This window comes from Microtus oregoni, unplaced genomic scaffold (assembly GCF_018167655.1).
Source record: "Microtus oregoni isolate MIOR12 unplaced genomic scaffold, Mior012 000012F_ref0000307, whole genome shotgun sequence".
NCBI lineage: Eukaryota > Metazoa > Chordata > Mammalia > Rodentia > Cricetidae > Microtus > Microtus oregoni.
Genome location: NW_024543071.1, coordinates 52,243,726 through 52,260,372, shown reverse-complemented (window position 1 = coordinate 52,260,372; position 16,647 = coordinate 52,243,726). Strand labels below are relative to the sequence as shown.

The following is a 16,647-nucleotide window of genomic DNA, read 5'->3' as shown; positions in this document are numbered from 1 at the left end:
AAGTCTGAGTAGTGGATAGGGGGATGAATGGGGAGGTGGGGGGAGTGGGAGGAAGGGAACTGTGGTTGGTATGTAAAATGGATTAAATAAAAGAATGAGAGTAGTGGGAAGAGCATGACCATCAAGGGAGAAATCCGAGTTCATATTGACAGAGAAGTTAAGACATGACCAGTCCATCATTGAGAACAAAGTGTTCTTGGTGGGGAAAAAAGAATGTGCATGAACAGAAGGAGACAAAAAAAAGGATCGTTACCAAGTGTCCAGAAACACAACTGGGAAGTACCTACAGCTTCTGGTAATGTCTCTGGGAGATGGGTATGATCATTGATCTCTGGCTATACACTGGGTGATGCTATGGAAAAGCCCACAGAAGAGGGGACTTAGGAAGCTCAGGAGGTATGCTTTGGGGGATAAAAAGAACTTTCTTATAATCACAGAGCAGGAACGATAAAGACTCAGAAGAAGAAACAGTAAGGAGGTCTTATAGCTGTTTTCCTCCTGGAGTTTAAAGGAGGAAGGGTTGGATTCGGGGGACCTGTCTTTCCAACAGGGCTTGAAAACCTGGAAAAAGGGGGCAGATCTTATGCTCTGAGCCAGTGACACAAAGGGCAAGCTAGGGTTGTCTTCCGGAGGGCTTTGCTCTGGAGTCTCATGAACTCCATGCAGAGGTTAAGAGTGCTATTTCGTGGGAGCAGGCCAGGCTGGGATGCACCTTTAAAAATAATTTGGCTTGGGCTGGAGAGATGGCTCAGTGGTTAAGAGCATTGCCTGCTCTTCCAAAGGTCCTGAGTTCAATTCCCAGCAACCACATGGTGGCTCACAACCATCTGTAATGAGGTCTAGTGCCCTCTTCTGGCCTGCAGGTATACATGTAGACAGAATATTGTATACATAATAAATAAATAAATATTTGAAAAAAAAATTTGGCTTTAATTTCACCCCAAATGAGAAGAAAGCCCCACTTTTAGGGTATCAGTCTCTCAAATGGCCCTGTGCTTGAGAGAACCAGAATGAGATTTTTTTCTACCTAGAAGCTCTTGGTACTTCTGACCCTTTTATTCCTGGAATACAGGGGCTCCTGGATCAGTCAGAGATCACTGAAGACCTCAGGTTTTAGCTTCTCAGCCCAGGACTCCAATTTTAATATGGGCTCAAGAAATCTTAGGAGACATAATTCAAACACTGCCAACTCCAAGGTTAAGAACTAGATCTAACATAACTGAATCTCTCACACCCAGAGTTTCTGCAGTTCTCCAGTACTAGTCCAACACAGCAATAACCTAGAAAGCTGGCTTTACTCCGCAGTGAACAGTGCACCACTTGACACAATCATCCAGAGAGGAAAAGTCTGAGGCATTGTGCTCCTTAAAGAAATGTTTGGATTGTTTTAAGATCTAGAAAAACGGTTATAGCCTTCTTTCTATTCTGCATTATCTATGGCCTATAACATCCTGTGTACCACAGGTGCTCCTAACATGCTGATTATTAGTGGGTGGTGCTGGTGATATATCAGAATATTGAGAGTGTGACTCCAAGTAGACAGGGTTCAAAACCCCACAAGGTCTTAATGTACCACTAACTCCTCACCTACTTTAGACCAAGAATCTGAGTTGTGCCATGCCCGGGACCTGGGTGGCTCACCCTAGTGATGGCTGAGGTTGAGGTCAGTTTCCTCCGAGTCTTCTTGACTTTCCGAAGATCCTCATCTTCGTAGAACAGGTCCTGAGTGGGCAGGAAACAGAATGAGCTGGGAAATTCAAGGAGCCTCTCAAACACTGTACAGAAGAGTCATAGAGAGTTACCTGCCCATGCAATGGGTCATCACTGCCTTCCTGCTCTGAGGAGAAGCTTTCTTCCTCTTCTTCGGAGTAGTTGTCAATATCTGGGGAGCGATCTAGAACAAACACCCTAGTAAGAACCTTGATCTGATTTGATCTAAATGACTTTCAAGAACAGGGATCAATACAACTGGGTTGGAGAGGGAAGGGCCACATAGAGAGTCATGGCCATACATTACTTTCAGGGATCTATAAGGGCCTCTTTCTTGGGCACATTTCATGCATGTTTGACTCAGCTTTTCCAGGATGAAGGCCAGTGCACTGGCTCCCTTATCTTCTATAGTGCCTGCAGACACTGCATATATATTTTTAAAAATTATTTAAAAATTTATTTTATGTGTATGAATGTTTTGCCTGCATGTATTTATATGTGGCACACGTGTATCTGATGCCCTTGGGTGTCAGAAGAGAGTGTCAGATCCCTGGGAACTAGAATTATGGATGGTTGTAAGCCACTATGTGGAAGCTTGGAGTCAAATCCAGATCCTCCGAAAGAGGATCTAAACTGCTGAGTCATCTCTCCAGCCCCACTGTTTACATCTTACCAGACAGTTTAGACTTGATTCCTTCATGGTCAATGGGCTGGCTGGATAAAGAGTAGATTTTTATTTCTGCCACAGGCACAGAGACATCCTTCACGTTGCTGTGCAGGCCAAGCACCAAAGCACCCTCGTTAGGGTGTTGCATCACCTGTGAGCAAAGTACATAATACAAATACCTTAGCCAGTGCCAGGGTTATCTCTATAACAAACCCACGTGACATGCAAGCCAATGGCAACAGCACACTGTTATTGTATTTTCTTTCTCACTTCCAAATCTATGCCTATGCCTTTCCTACTGCTTTTAAGGGCTTACTTTAAAAACTATCTGCAGGGGATAGAGATGGCTCAGGGGTTGTGAGTGCCTGATGTTCTTGTAGAGGACCCGAGTTCTGTTCCCAGCACCTATGTTGGGTGGCTTACAACCATCTGTAAATCTAGCTCTAGGTAATCCAACACTCTTCTGGCCTCCTTAGATACGTGTATTCATTGCACATACTGTAACACCCCCCCATACTCATAATTTAAAAATAATAATAAATCTTAAAAAGAAAGAAATCCTGCAGTTGTTTCTAGCTAAGCTATTAGCTATGCTGAACCTGGCAATTTAAAACAACAACAACAGGGCTGGAGAGATGGCTCAGTGGTTAAGAGCATTGCCTGCTCTTCCAAAGGTCCTGAGTTCAATTCCCAGCAACCACATGGTGGCTCACAACCATCTGGAATGAGGTCTGGTGCCCTCTTCTGGCCTGCAGACATACACACAGACAGAATATTGTATACATAATAAATAAATATTTAAAACAACAACAACAAACAATACAGCTACCTCTAGAAATATCAGCTGCTAATCAGGGCCATGTGCTTACAGACAATAATTGAGGCCGGGCAGTGGTGGCGCACACCTTTAATCCCAGAATTTGGGAGGCAGAGGCATGTGGATCTGTGAGCTTGAGACTAGCTTGGTCTACAGAGTGAGTTCCAGGACAGTCAGAGATACATAGAGAAGCTCAGTCTCGAAACAAAACAAAATGAAACAACACAACTGAGGCCTGAGGCTGAAATGGTTGCCAATCTCTCGGGTTCCATGTTAAATTAAGTCCTTTACATGAATACTAGCTTTGAGTCTGGGTAAGGCCAGGCCTGTATGCATGGTTGGTCAGCTGTATGGCAGTGAAAATAAAAGAGCCAGAAAACAGGAAAATGGCAGGGTTTGGCCCAGGTGGAAGAGTGGGATGATGCTGTTAATTCCTCCCCACAGCCCCTCATCCTCAAATAAAACCTCAAGAGGTCAGGAAGATGGGTTGGAAGAAGACACATACACATTACCAGAACCGTAACATTTTTCCTATTCTACTTATTATTATTATTTTGTTTTTTAATATTTATTTATTTATTAATTATGTATACAATATTGTCTGTGTGTATGTCTGCAGGCCAGAAGAGGGCACCAGACCTCATTCCAGATGGTTGTGAGCCACCATGTGGTTGCCGGGAATTGAACTCAGGACCTTTGGAAGAACAGGCAATGTTCTTAACCTCTGAGCCATCTCTCCAGCCCTTATTATTATTTTTTGAGACAAGTTCTCCCAACCTATCCCTGGCTGTCCAGGAACTATGTGTAGACCAGGCTGGTCTCTAAGTCACAGAGATCCACCTTCCTCTGCCTCCTGAATGATGGGATGAAGGGTATGTGCAGCCAAACCCACTGTATTTCATTTATTAAGGTACAGATAATTTAAAAAGCTTTCTTTTAGCATCTTTTTTCTTTCTCTTTGGCTGGCATACAGGAGTACTGTGTAAGTGAGCAGACATATCAAGGAAAACGGGAGCTTAGTTTCTTGCTGTTGGAGAAAGGAACTTGAAAGGAAGAAGGAGGAAACAAGACCAGGCCCTATGCTATTGGGTTGGAACAGAAGTAAGCACTGTGTGCTATGATGGGATAGCGATGTATAAACAGGAAATGGTCACGGTGTGTTTGTGTGTGGATGAAGGCTGTGTGTTCATGTATACGCACCTTCTAGTTTTTAGTTCTTTCAGCAGAAGTTATTCCGGTTACGCACAGGAGCACTGCTAGTACTCTTTTATCCCGAGACAGGGTCTCAATATGTAGCTCTGGCTGTCCTGGAACTCACTAGTAGACCAGCCCTGCCTTGAACTCATAGAGATCCAGCTGCTTCTCTGCTTCTGCCCCCCGAGTGCTTGGATTCAAGGCTTGTGCTATCACACCATGCCCAATACTACCTGATTTTTAAAGTACTGTTTGCCACAAAAACACCCAGAAGCCTCAGAAAATCAGCTCATTCAGGACTGGGTCAGGGCAAGAACAAGATAAGCTTGAGCTCTTTTGTACTAGAAAGTAAGATGGCTTATAAAGAAGGAAGGGTCTTATCAAAAAGGACACAAAAGACAGCTCAGAAGGGCTCTTACTGGCCAAACTAGAGCGTTTTATTCAAGTTAAATTAAAATTTAACCTCATACAAAATAAAAAAAAAACCCACAAGAATCTACAGTCCATAATTGATAGAAATAAGTAGATCAAATGGTAAGTGGAGGAAGAAAGAAACGCTCTATTTATCAACTGACCAATAAAGAAGGGATGGCTAGTTTAGAAATTCACAGTTTGATAGGCATCAAAATAGTAACTAATTCAGTTCAAAATCATTAACAGGTGGGGGCTAGGGAAATGTCTCAGTGGGTAAAATGTTGGCTATGTAAAAGTGAGAACATATGTCTGGATCCTCAGAACTCATGTAAAGACAGATGCAATGCTTCTGTAATCCTAATGGCTCTGACACTGAGATAAAAGGTGGAGCCAGGACTATCCCTGGAAGTCCATGGGCCAGTTAGCCTAGAACACATGGATATAAACAACCAAAAGACCCTGTTTCAAACAAGCTAGAAAGCAGAGACCAAGATTTGAGGTTGTCATCTGATCTCCACAAGCATGTCATGGCATGTTTATACTCATATTCATAATACGCCTATACATGCCCACTCACGCACAGATAAAAATAATTAATACATTAATCAGGGAAAGATACAGTAATATGGTCTCAAATACTTCTATATAAAATATTTTTCACTAATGAGGACAAAATACTTTTTCTTTTCTTCCTATCTTTCTTTCATTCTTTAGTCTTTCAAGACTAAAGAGTAGCCCTGGCTGTCCTGGAACTCACTCTGTAGACCAGGCTGGCCTTGAACTCACAGAGATCCAAGTGCCTCTGCCTCCCAAGTGCTGGGATTAAAGGTGTGCTCCACCACCTTTCATTACACAAATTAATGTGCAGCTGTGCAACCCATACTGTGCTGGAAAGAAGACTGCTTCTTTGGCGGTTATTTTGTCAAAAATGTAGATATTGAACTTAATTTAGAGACAAGGACAGAAAAAACCAGACCGAGGAGCACTTGATAAAGTAACTAGCATGTACTCTTCAGGAACCTGCATCAGTGGTAGTGCAGGCCTTTAATCCCAGAACTCAAAAGGCAGAGAGAGGCGTGTGAATCTCTCTGAGTTCAAGGTCAGACTGGTCTACAGACCAAGTTCCAAGACAGTAAGGGCTGTTACACAAAGAAACCCTGTCAAAAAATAAAAAAATAAAAACAAAAAAGAAACCTACATCACAGTCATAAAAGGCAAAGAAGATATGAAGATCACCTCAGACTGATGGAGAAATGTAACGAACCAACTTCTAGGTCTCACCATGGGTCTTGGAAGTTCACTGAGACATTCTGCACCATGAGGTTGGGGATTATGAGTTAGACAGAACCTTATATTAGTGTCAACATTCTGACTGTGGTGGGCAATGAAGCTTAGGTAGGACAGTATCCTCATGCTTAGAAAATTAAAGTGGTAGAGTATTAATGTGTAATGGTATAATGGGGCTTCATGCAACTGTCAAACTGCTCAGGAAAACAACAACAAAACCCAGCAGGTGGTGGCACACACCTTTAGTCCCAGAACCTAGGAAGCAGAGGCAGGTGGATTTCTATGAGTCTGAGGCCACCCTGGTCTAACCAGTCCCAGGACAGCCAAAGCTATATAAATTTTGTTTCAAAAATCCAAAAACCACAAACAAACAAACCCCATAAAAGAATAGCCACATTATACAGAGAGACTATCCAAGCATAATAATATGCTATGAAGGTAAGTATTTTGGTGACTCTGAATATGGGAATTTTTTCATTATTCCTACTAAAACTAACTTAAAAATACATATATACACACACATATGTGTATATGTATATATATATTAAAGTTAGAGCTGGTCCTGATGATGTACCTCTAGTACCAGTTACGTGGAAAGCTGGAGTAGGAGGACCACTTGAGTCTAGGAGTTTGGGCCTAGCCTGGGAGACATAGCAAGACCCATCTCAAAAGAAAGGGAGCTAGAGCAACAGCTTAGTGCTTAAGAAGACATGTTTTTAACCAGACTTGGGTTCAGTTCTCAGAGCCCACATAGTAGTTCATAACCATCCATAACTAGTTCCAGGAAGCACATGATTCAGACATGTATTTGAGAAAAATTCTAATATCCATAAAATAAGATAAATAAGTTTTTTTTTGTTTTTTTTTTTGTTTTTTTAAGATAAGGTTTCTCTGTGTTGCCCTGGCTGTACTGGAACTTGCTTTGTAGAACAGGCTGGCCTTGAACTCACAGAGATCTGCTTGCTTTGCCTCCTGAGTGCTGGTATTAAAGATGTGCACCATCACTGCCCTGCTAAGATAAGTAAATCTTAAAATGAAGTTTAAAAAGTTAAAAGAAAATACTCTTGTGTTAGAGAAAGTAATTGATAAAGCTGAAATTTTTCCAACAAAACAATTAATCTACAAAGAAAAAATGAATACCTGCCTGCTGGCTGGTGAAATCATTTGCAGGACCACAACAGACTTAGAGGCCTGCAGTCTAAGACTGCATTCTGCTCACCTCTGCCATGTTGATGAGTCCCACAGCCAAGGTTTTATAGCCCAAGATAGTCCGGTTCTTGTACCGCTTCCTCCTTTGCAACATAATCTGCAGTTTGTTGGCATCTCGCTTGAGGAAATGAGGGTACTGAAGAGGAAAACAGTTCAGATGGTTAGTCAGCAACTAGGACCTTCATGGGTCAGGTCCTGCTAGAGGACTGTGCTTCAGTTTCTCTTGCTTGTTAAGAGTGACTGGTCAGGTCAGGCAGCAGTGTTGCACACCTTTAATCCCAGCACTTGGGAGGCAGGGGCAGGCGGATCTCTGTGAGTTCGAGGCCAGCCTGGTTTACAAGAGCTAGTTCCAGGGAAGGTACCTAAGCTACAGAGAAACCCTGCCTCAAAAAAAAAAAAAATGTTGGTCTGAATAAGAAAAACCACCAGAGGGGCTGGTTCTGCTGGGTACTGGTATGGTTTACCCAAGTTTGGGAACATCTTTCCCTGCCATCTGGACAGGTGTTTCCACGTAGGGTCACAAGGATTATTATGAGAGAGATGCTCTATGAGGGACGAAGAGAGAAGGATGAATACGACCATATTATAGAAGTGAGTTCTTGCTATGGGATAATGCTCTTGTATCCTATCAAGATTTGCCACTCATATTGGTTTAATAAAACACTGATTGGCCAGTAGTCAAGCAAGAAGTATAGGCAGGGTGACAAGACTAGGAGAATTCTGGGAAGAGGAAAGGCTCAGTCTACAGTCACCAGTCAGATACAGAGGAAGCAAGATGAGAATGCCTTACTGATAAAAGGTACCAAGCTAGCCGGGCGGTGGTGGCGCACGCCTTTAATCCCAGCACTCGGGAGGCAGAGGTAGGCGGATCTCTGTGAGTTCGAGACCAGCCTGGTCTACAGAGCTAGTTCCAGGAGAGGCTCCAAAGCCACAGAGAAACCCTGTCTCGAGAAAAAAAAAAAAAAAAAAAAAGGTACCAAGCTACATGGCTAACACAGACAAGAATTATGGGTTAATTTAAGTTGTAAGAGCTAGTTATTAATAAGCCTAGGCTAAAGGCCAAGCAGTTCATAATTAATATAAGCCTCTGTGTGTTTCTTTGAGACTGAACAGTTGCAGAACCAGGTGGAACAGAAACTTATGCCTTACAAGCTCTGTTCTTACTGATTCAGACAGTAAGGAGAGGGGAAAGGCCAAGGGGTAGAGTGGAGACTCAATGGTAGCTGCTAGTCATATATGGCCAGGTAAGGGGAGACTGGGCCTCAGCACCCAGCTCAGCAGCATATCCAGTACACTGACTCAAGGACTTCTCAGGCCTTCCATGTTAGTCTTTAGTGCATAGGTGACTTGTTTTCTTTCCTGAAGTTGGGCTCTAGCAGTTTTTGGAGAAAAAAGTTTCAAGACTATTGTAGCATATTAGAAAACTTATAGATTTAGGGGGCTGGAGAGATGGCTCAGAGGTTAAGAGCACTGACTGATCTTCCAGAGGTCCTGAGTTCAATTCCCAGCAACCACATGGTGGCTCACAGCCATCTATGGTGAGATCTGGTGCCCTCTTCCAGCAAGCATACATGGAAGGAATGTTGTATACATAATAAATAAATCTATTTAAAAAAAAAAAAGAAAACTTATAGATTTAGAAAATTCTGACCTGAAGGGAGAAGGTTAACTGGAGCTCTGTTTCTACCAGGCCACTTGCTGGAAGGATGATCTCATTGGAGCGAAGAATCCTTTTTGAACCCTGAAACAAACAAACAAACAAAAAAAACAAAAAACAAAAAAACCAACAACAACAACAAAAAACCTTCTCTCAATGTGGTGTTACTAAAAGTCAGACCAAAAGAAGAACAACTACCATGCTGTGGACACTCGGGATTTGTGAGCGTCCTCCCCACAGGTCTGCTGTGCTGTGGGACACTCGGGATATGTGAGTGTTCTCCCCACAGGTCTGCTGTGCTGTGGGACACTCGGGATTGATAAATGCCCTCCTTCACAGGTCTGCTTCAACTCTTGTTCTGCTAGGCTTATTTGGCAAATTACAATTATTTTATATTTTTTTATTGCCATTTTTTGTGATGCCGAGTATTGAAATCATGGTTTTTTTATGTGCCTACCATTGATCTACACTCTTAGCCCTTTAGACTATTTTAGATACAACTGACTAAATTTATGGCCTCCATCTTAAGTGGGGTAAGTAACATTGCCTAGGAACCATGTCATGTCTCAAGTACATTCTCTGTAATCTCTTTTTTTTTCTTTTCAAGGCAGGGTTTCTCTGTCGCTTTGGAGCCTGTCTTGGAACTAGCTCTTGTAGACCAGGCTAGTCTCGAACTCTCAGAAATCCACCTACCTCTGCCTCCCGAGTGCTGGGATTAAAGGCGTGCACCACTGCAGCCCGGCTCTCTTCTTACATGACATACTATACCTTCTCAGTGTCCCTAACATCAGACCCTTAACACTCCTAACCTTGATCCTCTTCACTGAGAAAGCTGGAGCAGCTCCTACCTCATAAACCTGCCACTGGGCTCCTATCCTCACAGTATCCTCCCTTCCCTTCTGTCACAGATAACTACCCATGTTCCCATCCGAGGCTGAGGGAGCACCCTGCTTGGGGACTAAACTCCTTCTAAAGGCACTACTTTAAAGCCATTCTTTCTTTTCACATAATCAATGTTCCTCACTGTCCTAGATCATTCTCATAAGCAAATGTGCTATTATTTCCAATAAAGCAAACAAAACCCCTCCTGGCCTCATGCGTGTGTCTTTTCATAGCAGACGTCTTTTCTTGAGTCCCCCTACTCCCATTTCTCCTCATGTCACGTTTGCTCCATCAAACTACCACTGCAAGATGGGTGACTCTCTTAATGAGTCTGATGGCCAAGGTCCCTTCTTGTTGTTTTGATTTCCTCTGTCACTGGAGGTACTCTCGTTCTGAGTCCTTCCAGACTTCCTGGCACTGGAGGGTTAGAATTCTATTTCTATTTTCTCCCTTTACTCCTGTTACTTCCTGGCCCTCTTTCCTGACACTCATGTCTCCACTGTTTCACTAGCCCTCAAACAACACAGTAAACTGCATTTCAGGTTTCCCTAGAATCTGCTCTACCCCAGTCCTCCTTGTCTCACTAGACAGCAGATTCACTCTCTCAACTCACTGAAGTCTTCTTAGCCAACCCCGTCTCTTACCCAAATCACCACCAGTATAAGGAGTGTTATTATCTAGCACTCCTGATTCCCCACTTTGAGTCTCAGGGAACAAGAGCTGGGTGGGGATTCTGCCTTTAAACTCTATTCCTCCCTGGTCTCACTGACTTCCCTTTCCTCTCAATTCTGTCAGACATACCAGACCCAACAAAGCTAGAGAAGTCAGAGAACCTAGAGTTGGCCATGATAGACAAAAACAGGCCACAGCTAGACATTTGAGAGCCGGACGGGCAGCACCATGGCTGTGCAGGGCTTTCTGGCTGGCTTTTCTCTCTACCTAGAAAACGCCTCTTGAATCTGTGTAGCTCACTATCTTGGTTTTGCATAAACATCATCTTCTTAGTGAGGCCTACATCCATCACCACCTGTAATCCCTTCATCCCTTTATCTTGTATTTTCTCCAAAAGTCGTATCACTTTCCAAAAAGTAGCAGGCCTCACTATCTGAACTTCCATCATCTAAATATATGCTGTTAAGAACTGTAAAAAGTTCTGCTTCTCTCAAAGGTGTGAAAACCCAAGTTCTAACCCCAGAACATACATAGAAAGAGCCTGGTGTAGTGGTGTGCACCTGTGATCCCAGTGCTGGAGAGACAAAAACAGAAGAATGCCTGGGGCTTACTGATATTCAGTCTAACCTAATTGGACAGTTCTAGGCCACTGAAGAGAGAAATCTTGTCTTTAAAAAATTAAGAGTGGACAACATTGTGGAATAATATCCAGGGTTGTCCTCTGGTGCGCGCGCGCGCGCGCACACACACACACACACACACACACACACAGCCCTTTCTACACACAAACACCTTCTATCCCAAATATGCTCTCTGGGGCTGGAGATGTAGTTCTATCTCTACCATCCAGACAGTGAGCTTCTGAAAGAAAGCTGCACATATAGGTAACAGGGCATAGACAGCAGCCTACAGTCAGGTCTGAAGCATGCTACATGACTACTTTCATCTTTCTATCCTTCCAGGAAGATTTAATTTCCATGAGTCCCAATATTGGCTTGCTGAGGACACTAACAACTTGGGTCTCATTTCAGGATTATTTTTAATACCCTTAAATCTTATTTGTCTATTGTTAATTTTTATTTTATATGTATGGTTATTTTCCTCCATGAATTTCTGTGTTCTATGTGTGTGCAGTAACTGTACAGGCCAGAAGTGGTATTGGATACTGAGGGACTGGGGAGCCAGCAGGTGGCACTGAGGATGGAACCCAGGTCCTCTGGAAGTGTTCTTAATTACTAAACCATTTCTTAAGCCACTTAGCTCTTTCTTTCTTCCCTTCCTTCCTTTTTTTATTTTTTTATTTTTTTTATTTTCGAGACAGGGTTTCTCTGAAGTTTTTGGTGGCTGTGCTGGAACTAGCTCTTGTAGACCAGGCTGGCCTCGAACTCACAGAGATCCACCTGCCTCTGCCTCCCGAGAGCTGGGATTAAAGGCATACACCACCACCACCCGGCTTCCTTCCTTCTTTCTTTCTTTTCCAAGACAGGGTTTCTCTGTAGCTTTGGAGCCTGCTCTGCAACTAGCTCTGTAGAGCAGGCTGGCCTCAAGCTCACAGAGAATCACCTGCCTCTGCCTCCGAGAGCTGGGATTAAAGGTATGTGCCACCACTGCCCAGACACTTAGTTTAGGGAGTGTTTTCAAGACAGGGTTTCTCTGTGGCCCTGGTTGCCCTGAAGCCCACTCTGTAGACCAGGCTGGCCTCGAACTCACAGAGATCTGCCTGTCCTTGCTTCCCAAGTGCTGGGATTAAAGGCGTGCATGACCACCACCTGGCTTAATTTAATGTTTAAAAGTTGTTTATGCTCCGTGAGTTCGAGACCAGCCTGGTCTACAAGAGCTAATTCCAGGACAGGCTCCAAAGCCACAGAGAAACCCTGTCTCGAAAAACCAAAAAAAAAAAAAAAAGTTGTTTATGCATTTTACCGAAAACAATTTACAGATTCAATGCAATGCCCAGCAAAATTCTTCAAAGACCTCAAAAGAACGGTACTCAACTTTATTTGGAAAAGCAAAAGACCCAGGATAGCCAAAACAATCCTGCACAATAAAAGAACTTCTGAAGACATCACAATCCCTGACCTCAAACTCTACTACAGAGCTATAGTACTGAAAACAGCCTGGTATTGGCATAAGAACAGACAGGAGGACCAATGGAACCGAATAGAAGATCTGGATATCAATCCACACATCTTCCAACACCTGATATTTGATAAAAAAGCAAAAAATATCAAATGGAAAAAAGAAAGCATATTTAACAAGTGGTGCTGGCATAACTGGATAGCAACATGTAGAAGAATGAAAATAGACCCATATCTATCACCATGCACAAAATTCAAGTCCAAATGCATCAAAGACTTCAACATAAAGTCAGCCTACACTGAACCTCATAGAAGAGAAAGTGGGAAGTACACTTGAACACATTGGCATAGGGAACCAATTCCTAAATAGAACCCCAGCAGCAAGCCGGGCGATGGTGGCGCATGCCTTTAATGCCAGCAATCGGGAGGCAGAGGTAGGCGGATCTCTGTGAGTTCGAGGCCAGCATGGTCTATAGAGCTAGTTCCAGAACAGGCTCCAAAGCCACAGAGAAACCCTGTCTCGAAAAACCAAAAAAAAAAAAAAAAAAAAAAAAAAAAGAACCCCAGCAGCACAGACACTGAGAGAAACAATCAATTAATGGGACCTCCTGAAACTGAGAAGTTTCTGTAAAGCAAAGGACATGGTCAACAAGACAAAACAACAGCCTACAGAATGGGAAAAGATCTTCACTAACCCCACATCAGACAGAAGTTTGAGCTCCAAAATATATAAAGAACTCAAGAAATTGGACACCAAAAGATCACATAATCCAATAAAGAAATGGAGTACAGACCTAAACAGAGAACTCTCAACAGAGGAATCTAAAATGGCTGAAAGACACTTAAGGAAATGTTCAACATCCTTAGTCATTAGAGAAATGCAAATCAAAACAACTCTGAGATTCCATCTAACACTTGTAAGAATGGCCAAGATCAAAAACACTGATGACAACTTATGCTGGAGAGGTTGTGGGGAAAAGGGAATACTTCTGCATTGCTGGTGGAAGTGCAAGCTGGTACAGCTCCTTTGGATGTCAGTGTGGTGATTTCTCAGAAAATTAGTAAACAACCTTCCTCAAGACCTAGTAATACCACTTTGGTTATATATCGAAAGGATGCTCAATCGTGCCACAAAGACATGTGCTCAACTATGTTCATAGCAGCATTGTTTGTCATAGCCAGAACCTGGAAACAACCTAAATGCCCCTCAACCGAAGAATGGATAAGGAAAATGTGGTACATTTACACACAGAGTACTTACTACACAGCAGAAAAAAAAATAATGACAGCTTGAAATTTCCAGGAAAATGAATGGAACTAGAAAACATTATTTTGAGTGAGGTAACCCAGACTCAGAAAGACAATTATCACATGTACTCACTCATAGGTGGTTTTTAAACATAAAGCAAAGAAAGCCAGCCTACAAACCACAATCCCAGATAACAATGTAGACACTTAGAGAGACTTACATAAATATAATCTACATGGGAACTAGAAAGTATAAAAAGACAAGGTCTCCTGATTAAATTGTGAGCATGGAGACCTTGGGGGAGGATTGAAGAGTGGAGGGGAGAGGCAGGGAGGGGAGCAGAGAAAAATGTAGAGCTCAATAAATATCAATTAAAAAGAAAAAAAGTTGTGTATGCATGTACTCGTGTGTTTAGTGTGTGTACATATGTATGAAAGCCAGAGGAGGCCATCAATGTCCTGTTTTATCACTCTCCACTTTATTCTCTTAAAGCAGTCTCTCTCACTGAACTTGGAGCTCAGCTGGCAGGCAACAAGCACCTGCTATCAGATACCCCTGCTTCTGGCTACTACAGCACTGGTGGGTGCTACAGATACAATATGACTGTGTTGGCTTTTTCTTTTTTTAACCACTGTCCTGCCTGTCCTGGAACTAACTCTGTAAACCAGGCTGGCCTTGAACTCAGAGATCCTCCTGCCTCTGCCTCCCAAGTGTTGGAATTAAAGGCATGTGCAGCCATCATCAGTCCTATGTTGGATTTTTACATGGGTATTGGAATTCAAGTCCTCATACTTGTGCAGCAAACACTCTTACCTGCTATCTCCCCAGATCTCCATTTCCCTACTTTACAGCACATTTTCAATACAGAAGAAAAAAAAGTGTTTATGGCCATAGAATCATTAAGAACATAAAAATACTCATTAATGGATATTAATGTCTTTCAAACTAGGCTTCTGTTATTTCAAAATACTTATTTTTGAGATAGGTCCTTACTATGCAGGTCAGGCTAATATAAAACTCTCACTCTTCCTGCCTTAGTCTCTTGCTCTCACCCTCTCCCTCCCCCGTGGTGTGAATTACCAAATGTGGTAGTTGCTCAGAGCAAGGGATGGAGGATGGAGTCTGGTAAGGGTAACAGTTAATGAATGTGAAGTCTCTTCTGAACACTGTAGCAGCGTCTGCAGTTATGTGTTTCAAGTAGGTGAGACAAATGGAATCTGAATTATAGTCCAGTGAACACGTTATTTAAAACAGTACGCTATGTTTATGCCGCATGCAGTGGGGCATATTTTTTATCTCATCACTTAGAAGGCGGGGGCAGGCAGATCTCCGAGAGTTTCAGGTCAGTCTGGCTACATAGTGAAACACTGTCTCAAGAAACAAAACAATCGGGCTGGGGAGATGGCTCAGCGGTTAAGAGCACTGGCTGCTTTTTCAGGACCCTAGTTTGATTCCTAGCACCCACATAGTTCCAAGGGATCCAATGCTTCCTCCAACCTTCGAGAGCACTGTACACATGATACACAGACATAAAAACAAGAAAAAGAGCTCTTAACCATTGAGCCATGCTTTTCTTTACCAAAATCTTTAATCTTAAATAAAAAGCATTTAAAACAGTATGCATAAGAAGAGTCTGGTAGGAGGAAATCAGACCACTGAGGGTGTGCCATTGAAGGGGCCTGTGTCTTCTTAGTCTCTTCCTTTCTTTCTCCCTTACCTATGCGCACAGGCCCACAAAGGACTGAGATCTCGGAAAGGGTGAATCGAAAAACATCTTTACTCCTTCTAATCTGATTATCTTGGTTAATTACGGTGATGGAAAGCTGACGAACACTGGTGTTCGTGTGGACTGTAACATGAAGAATTTCACTCATGGTGGCACTGGTGTTTTCAGTTCAAGGGTCACCTCAGCGTGGATGGCAGACAATACCACAGCATTACTGTGGAAAGGATTCTGACTCATATCCTCTAATGGTGTCTTAGGGAGCTCCTGTTAAATACTGCTGTGTAATTAGAATGGAAAGCTCATTAAAGGCAGGGATTTTTGTTTTATTTACCACTGCCTCACTTGTGCCTAAATCCATGCTCAATATATAATGAAATCGCAATCATTATTTACTAAATAAACCAATAAATAGGTGATTAAAACTGAATGCAGTAACAGCTATAATTCTTTTCAACTGTTTGGAAATAAAGTGACTTAAACATTCAGGATATTTATAGTTTTTGCTATAATCACAGATTTTACAGAATGTCAAATATTTAATCAGGAAATGAAATTATTTCCTTTGGCAAGAGCATTTGATGACAGGAAGGGCAAAAGCAGCAAGTTCAAAATTGTACCCACAGTGTTTGTCCCTGGAGTGGGGCAGAAGCAGGAGCACAACAAAGCACCGAAGGCTCTCTTCACAGGCTTGCTTCCCAAATGGCAGTGTTTACTAGCAGCATGTCACAGGTTTGGGAGGAATCATGCACAAAGATGAACGGGGAATCAGACTATGTCTTAAGACCGAGGAATTCATCAGGAGTGACAGAAGTTTTAAAGTTAAATTTTTTTTTAGGCCAGGTGGTGGTGGTGCACATTTTTAATCCCAGTACTTTGGAGGTAGAGGCAGGCAGATCTCTGAGTTTGAGGCCATCCTAGTCTAGCAAGCAAGTTCTGGAACAGCCAGGGCTACACAGAGAAACCCTGTCTCAAAAAACCAAAAACAAGCCGGGCGGTGGTGGCGAACGCCTTTAATCCCAGCACTCGGTGGGATCTCTGTGAGTTCGAGACCAGCCTAGTCTATAAGAGCTAGTTCCAGGACCGGC

At 42.7% G+C, this 16,647-nt stretch overlaps 1 protein-coding gene across 5 annotated transcripts in view; it reads right to left on the bottom strand.

Annotated features, from left to right (window-relative positions):
* The window catches only part of Pacs1 (phosphofurin acidic cluster sorting protein 1), a 120,620-nt gene that overhangs the window by 22,997 nt on the left and 80,976 nt on the right, over nt 1–16,647 (bottom strand). For 4 of the 5 annotated variants that reach the window (XM_041661457.1, XM_041661459.1, XM_041661458.1 and 1 more), the window contains exons 3-7: nt 8,950–9,039; nt 7,309–7,434; nt 2,384–2,528; nt 1,803–1,894; nt 1,642–1,722 (exon numbers count right to left, since the gene is read on the bottom strand). In XM_041661457.1, coding sequence (XP_041517391.1) covers nt 1,642–1,722; nt 1,803–1,894; nt 2,384–2,528; nt 7,309–7,434; nt 8,950–9,039 — 534 coding nt within the window. The remainder of the gene's footprint in view (nt 1–1,641; nt 1,723–1,802; nt 1,895–2,383; nt 2,529–7,308; nt 7,435–8,949; nt 9,040–16,647) is intronic. The other variant, XM_041661461.1, reaches the window with a different exon arrangement.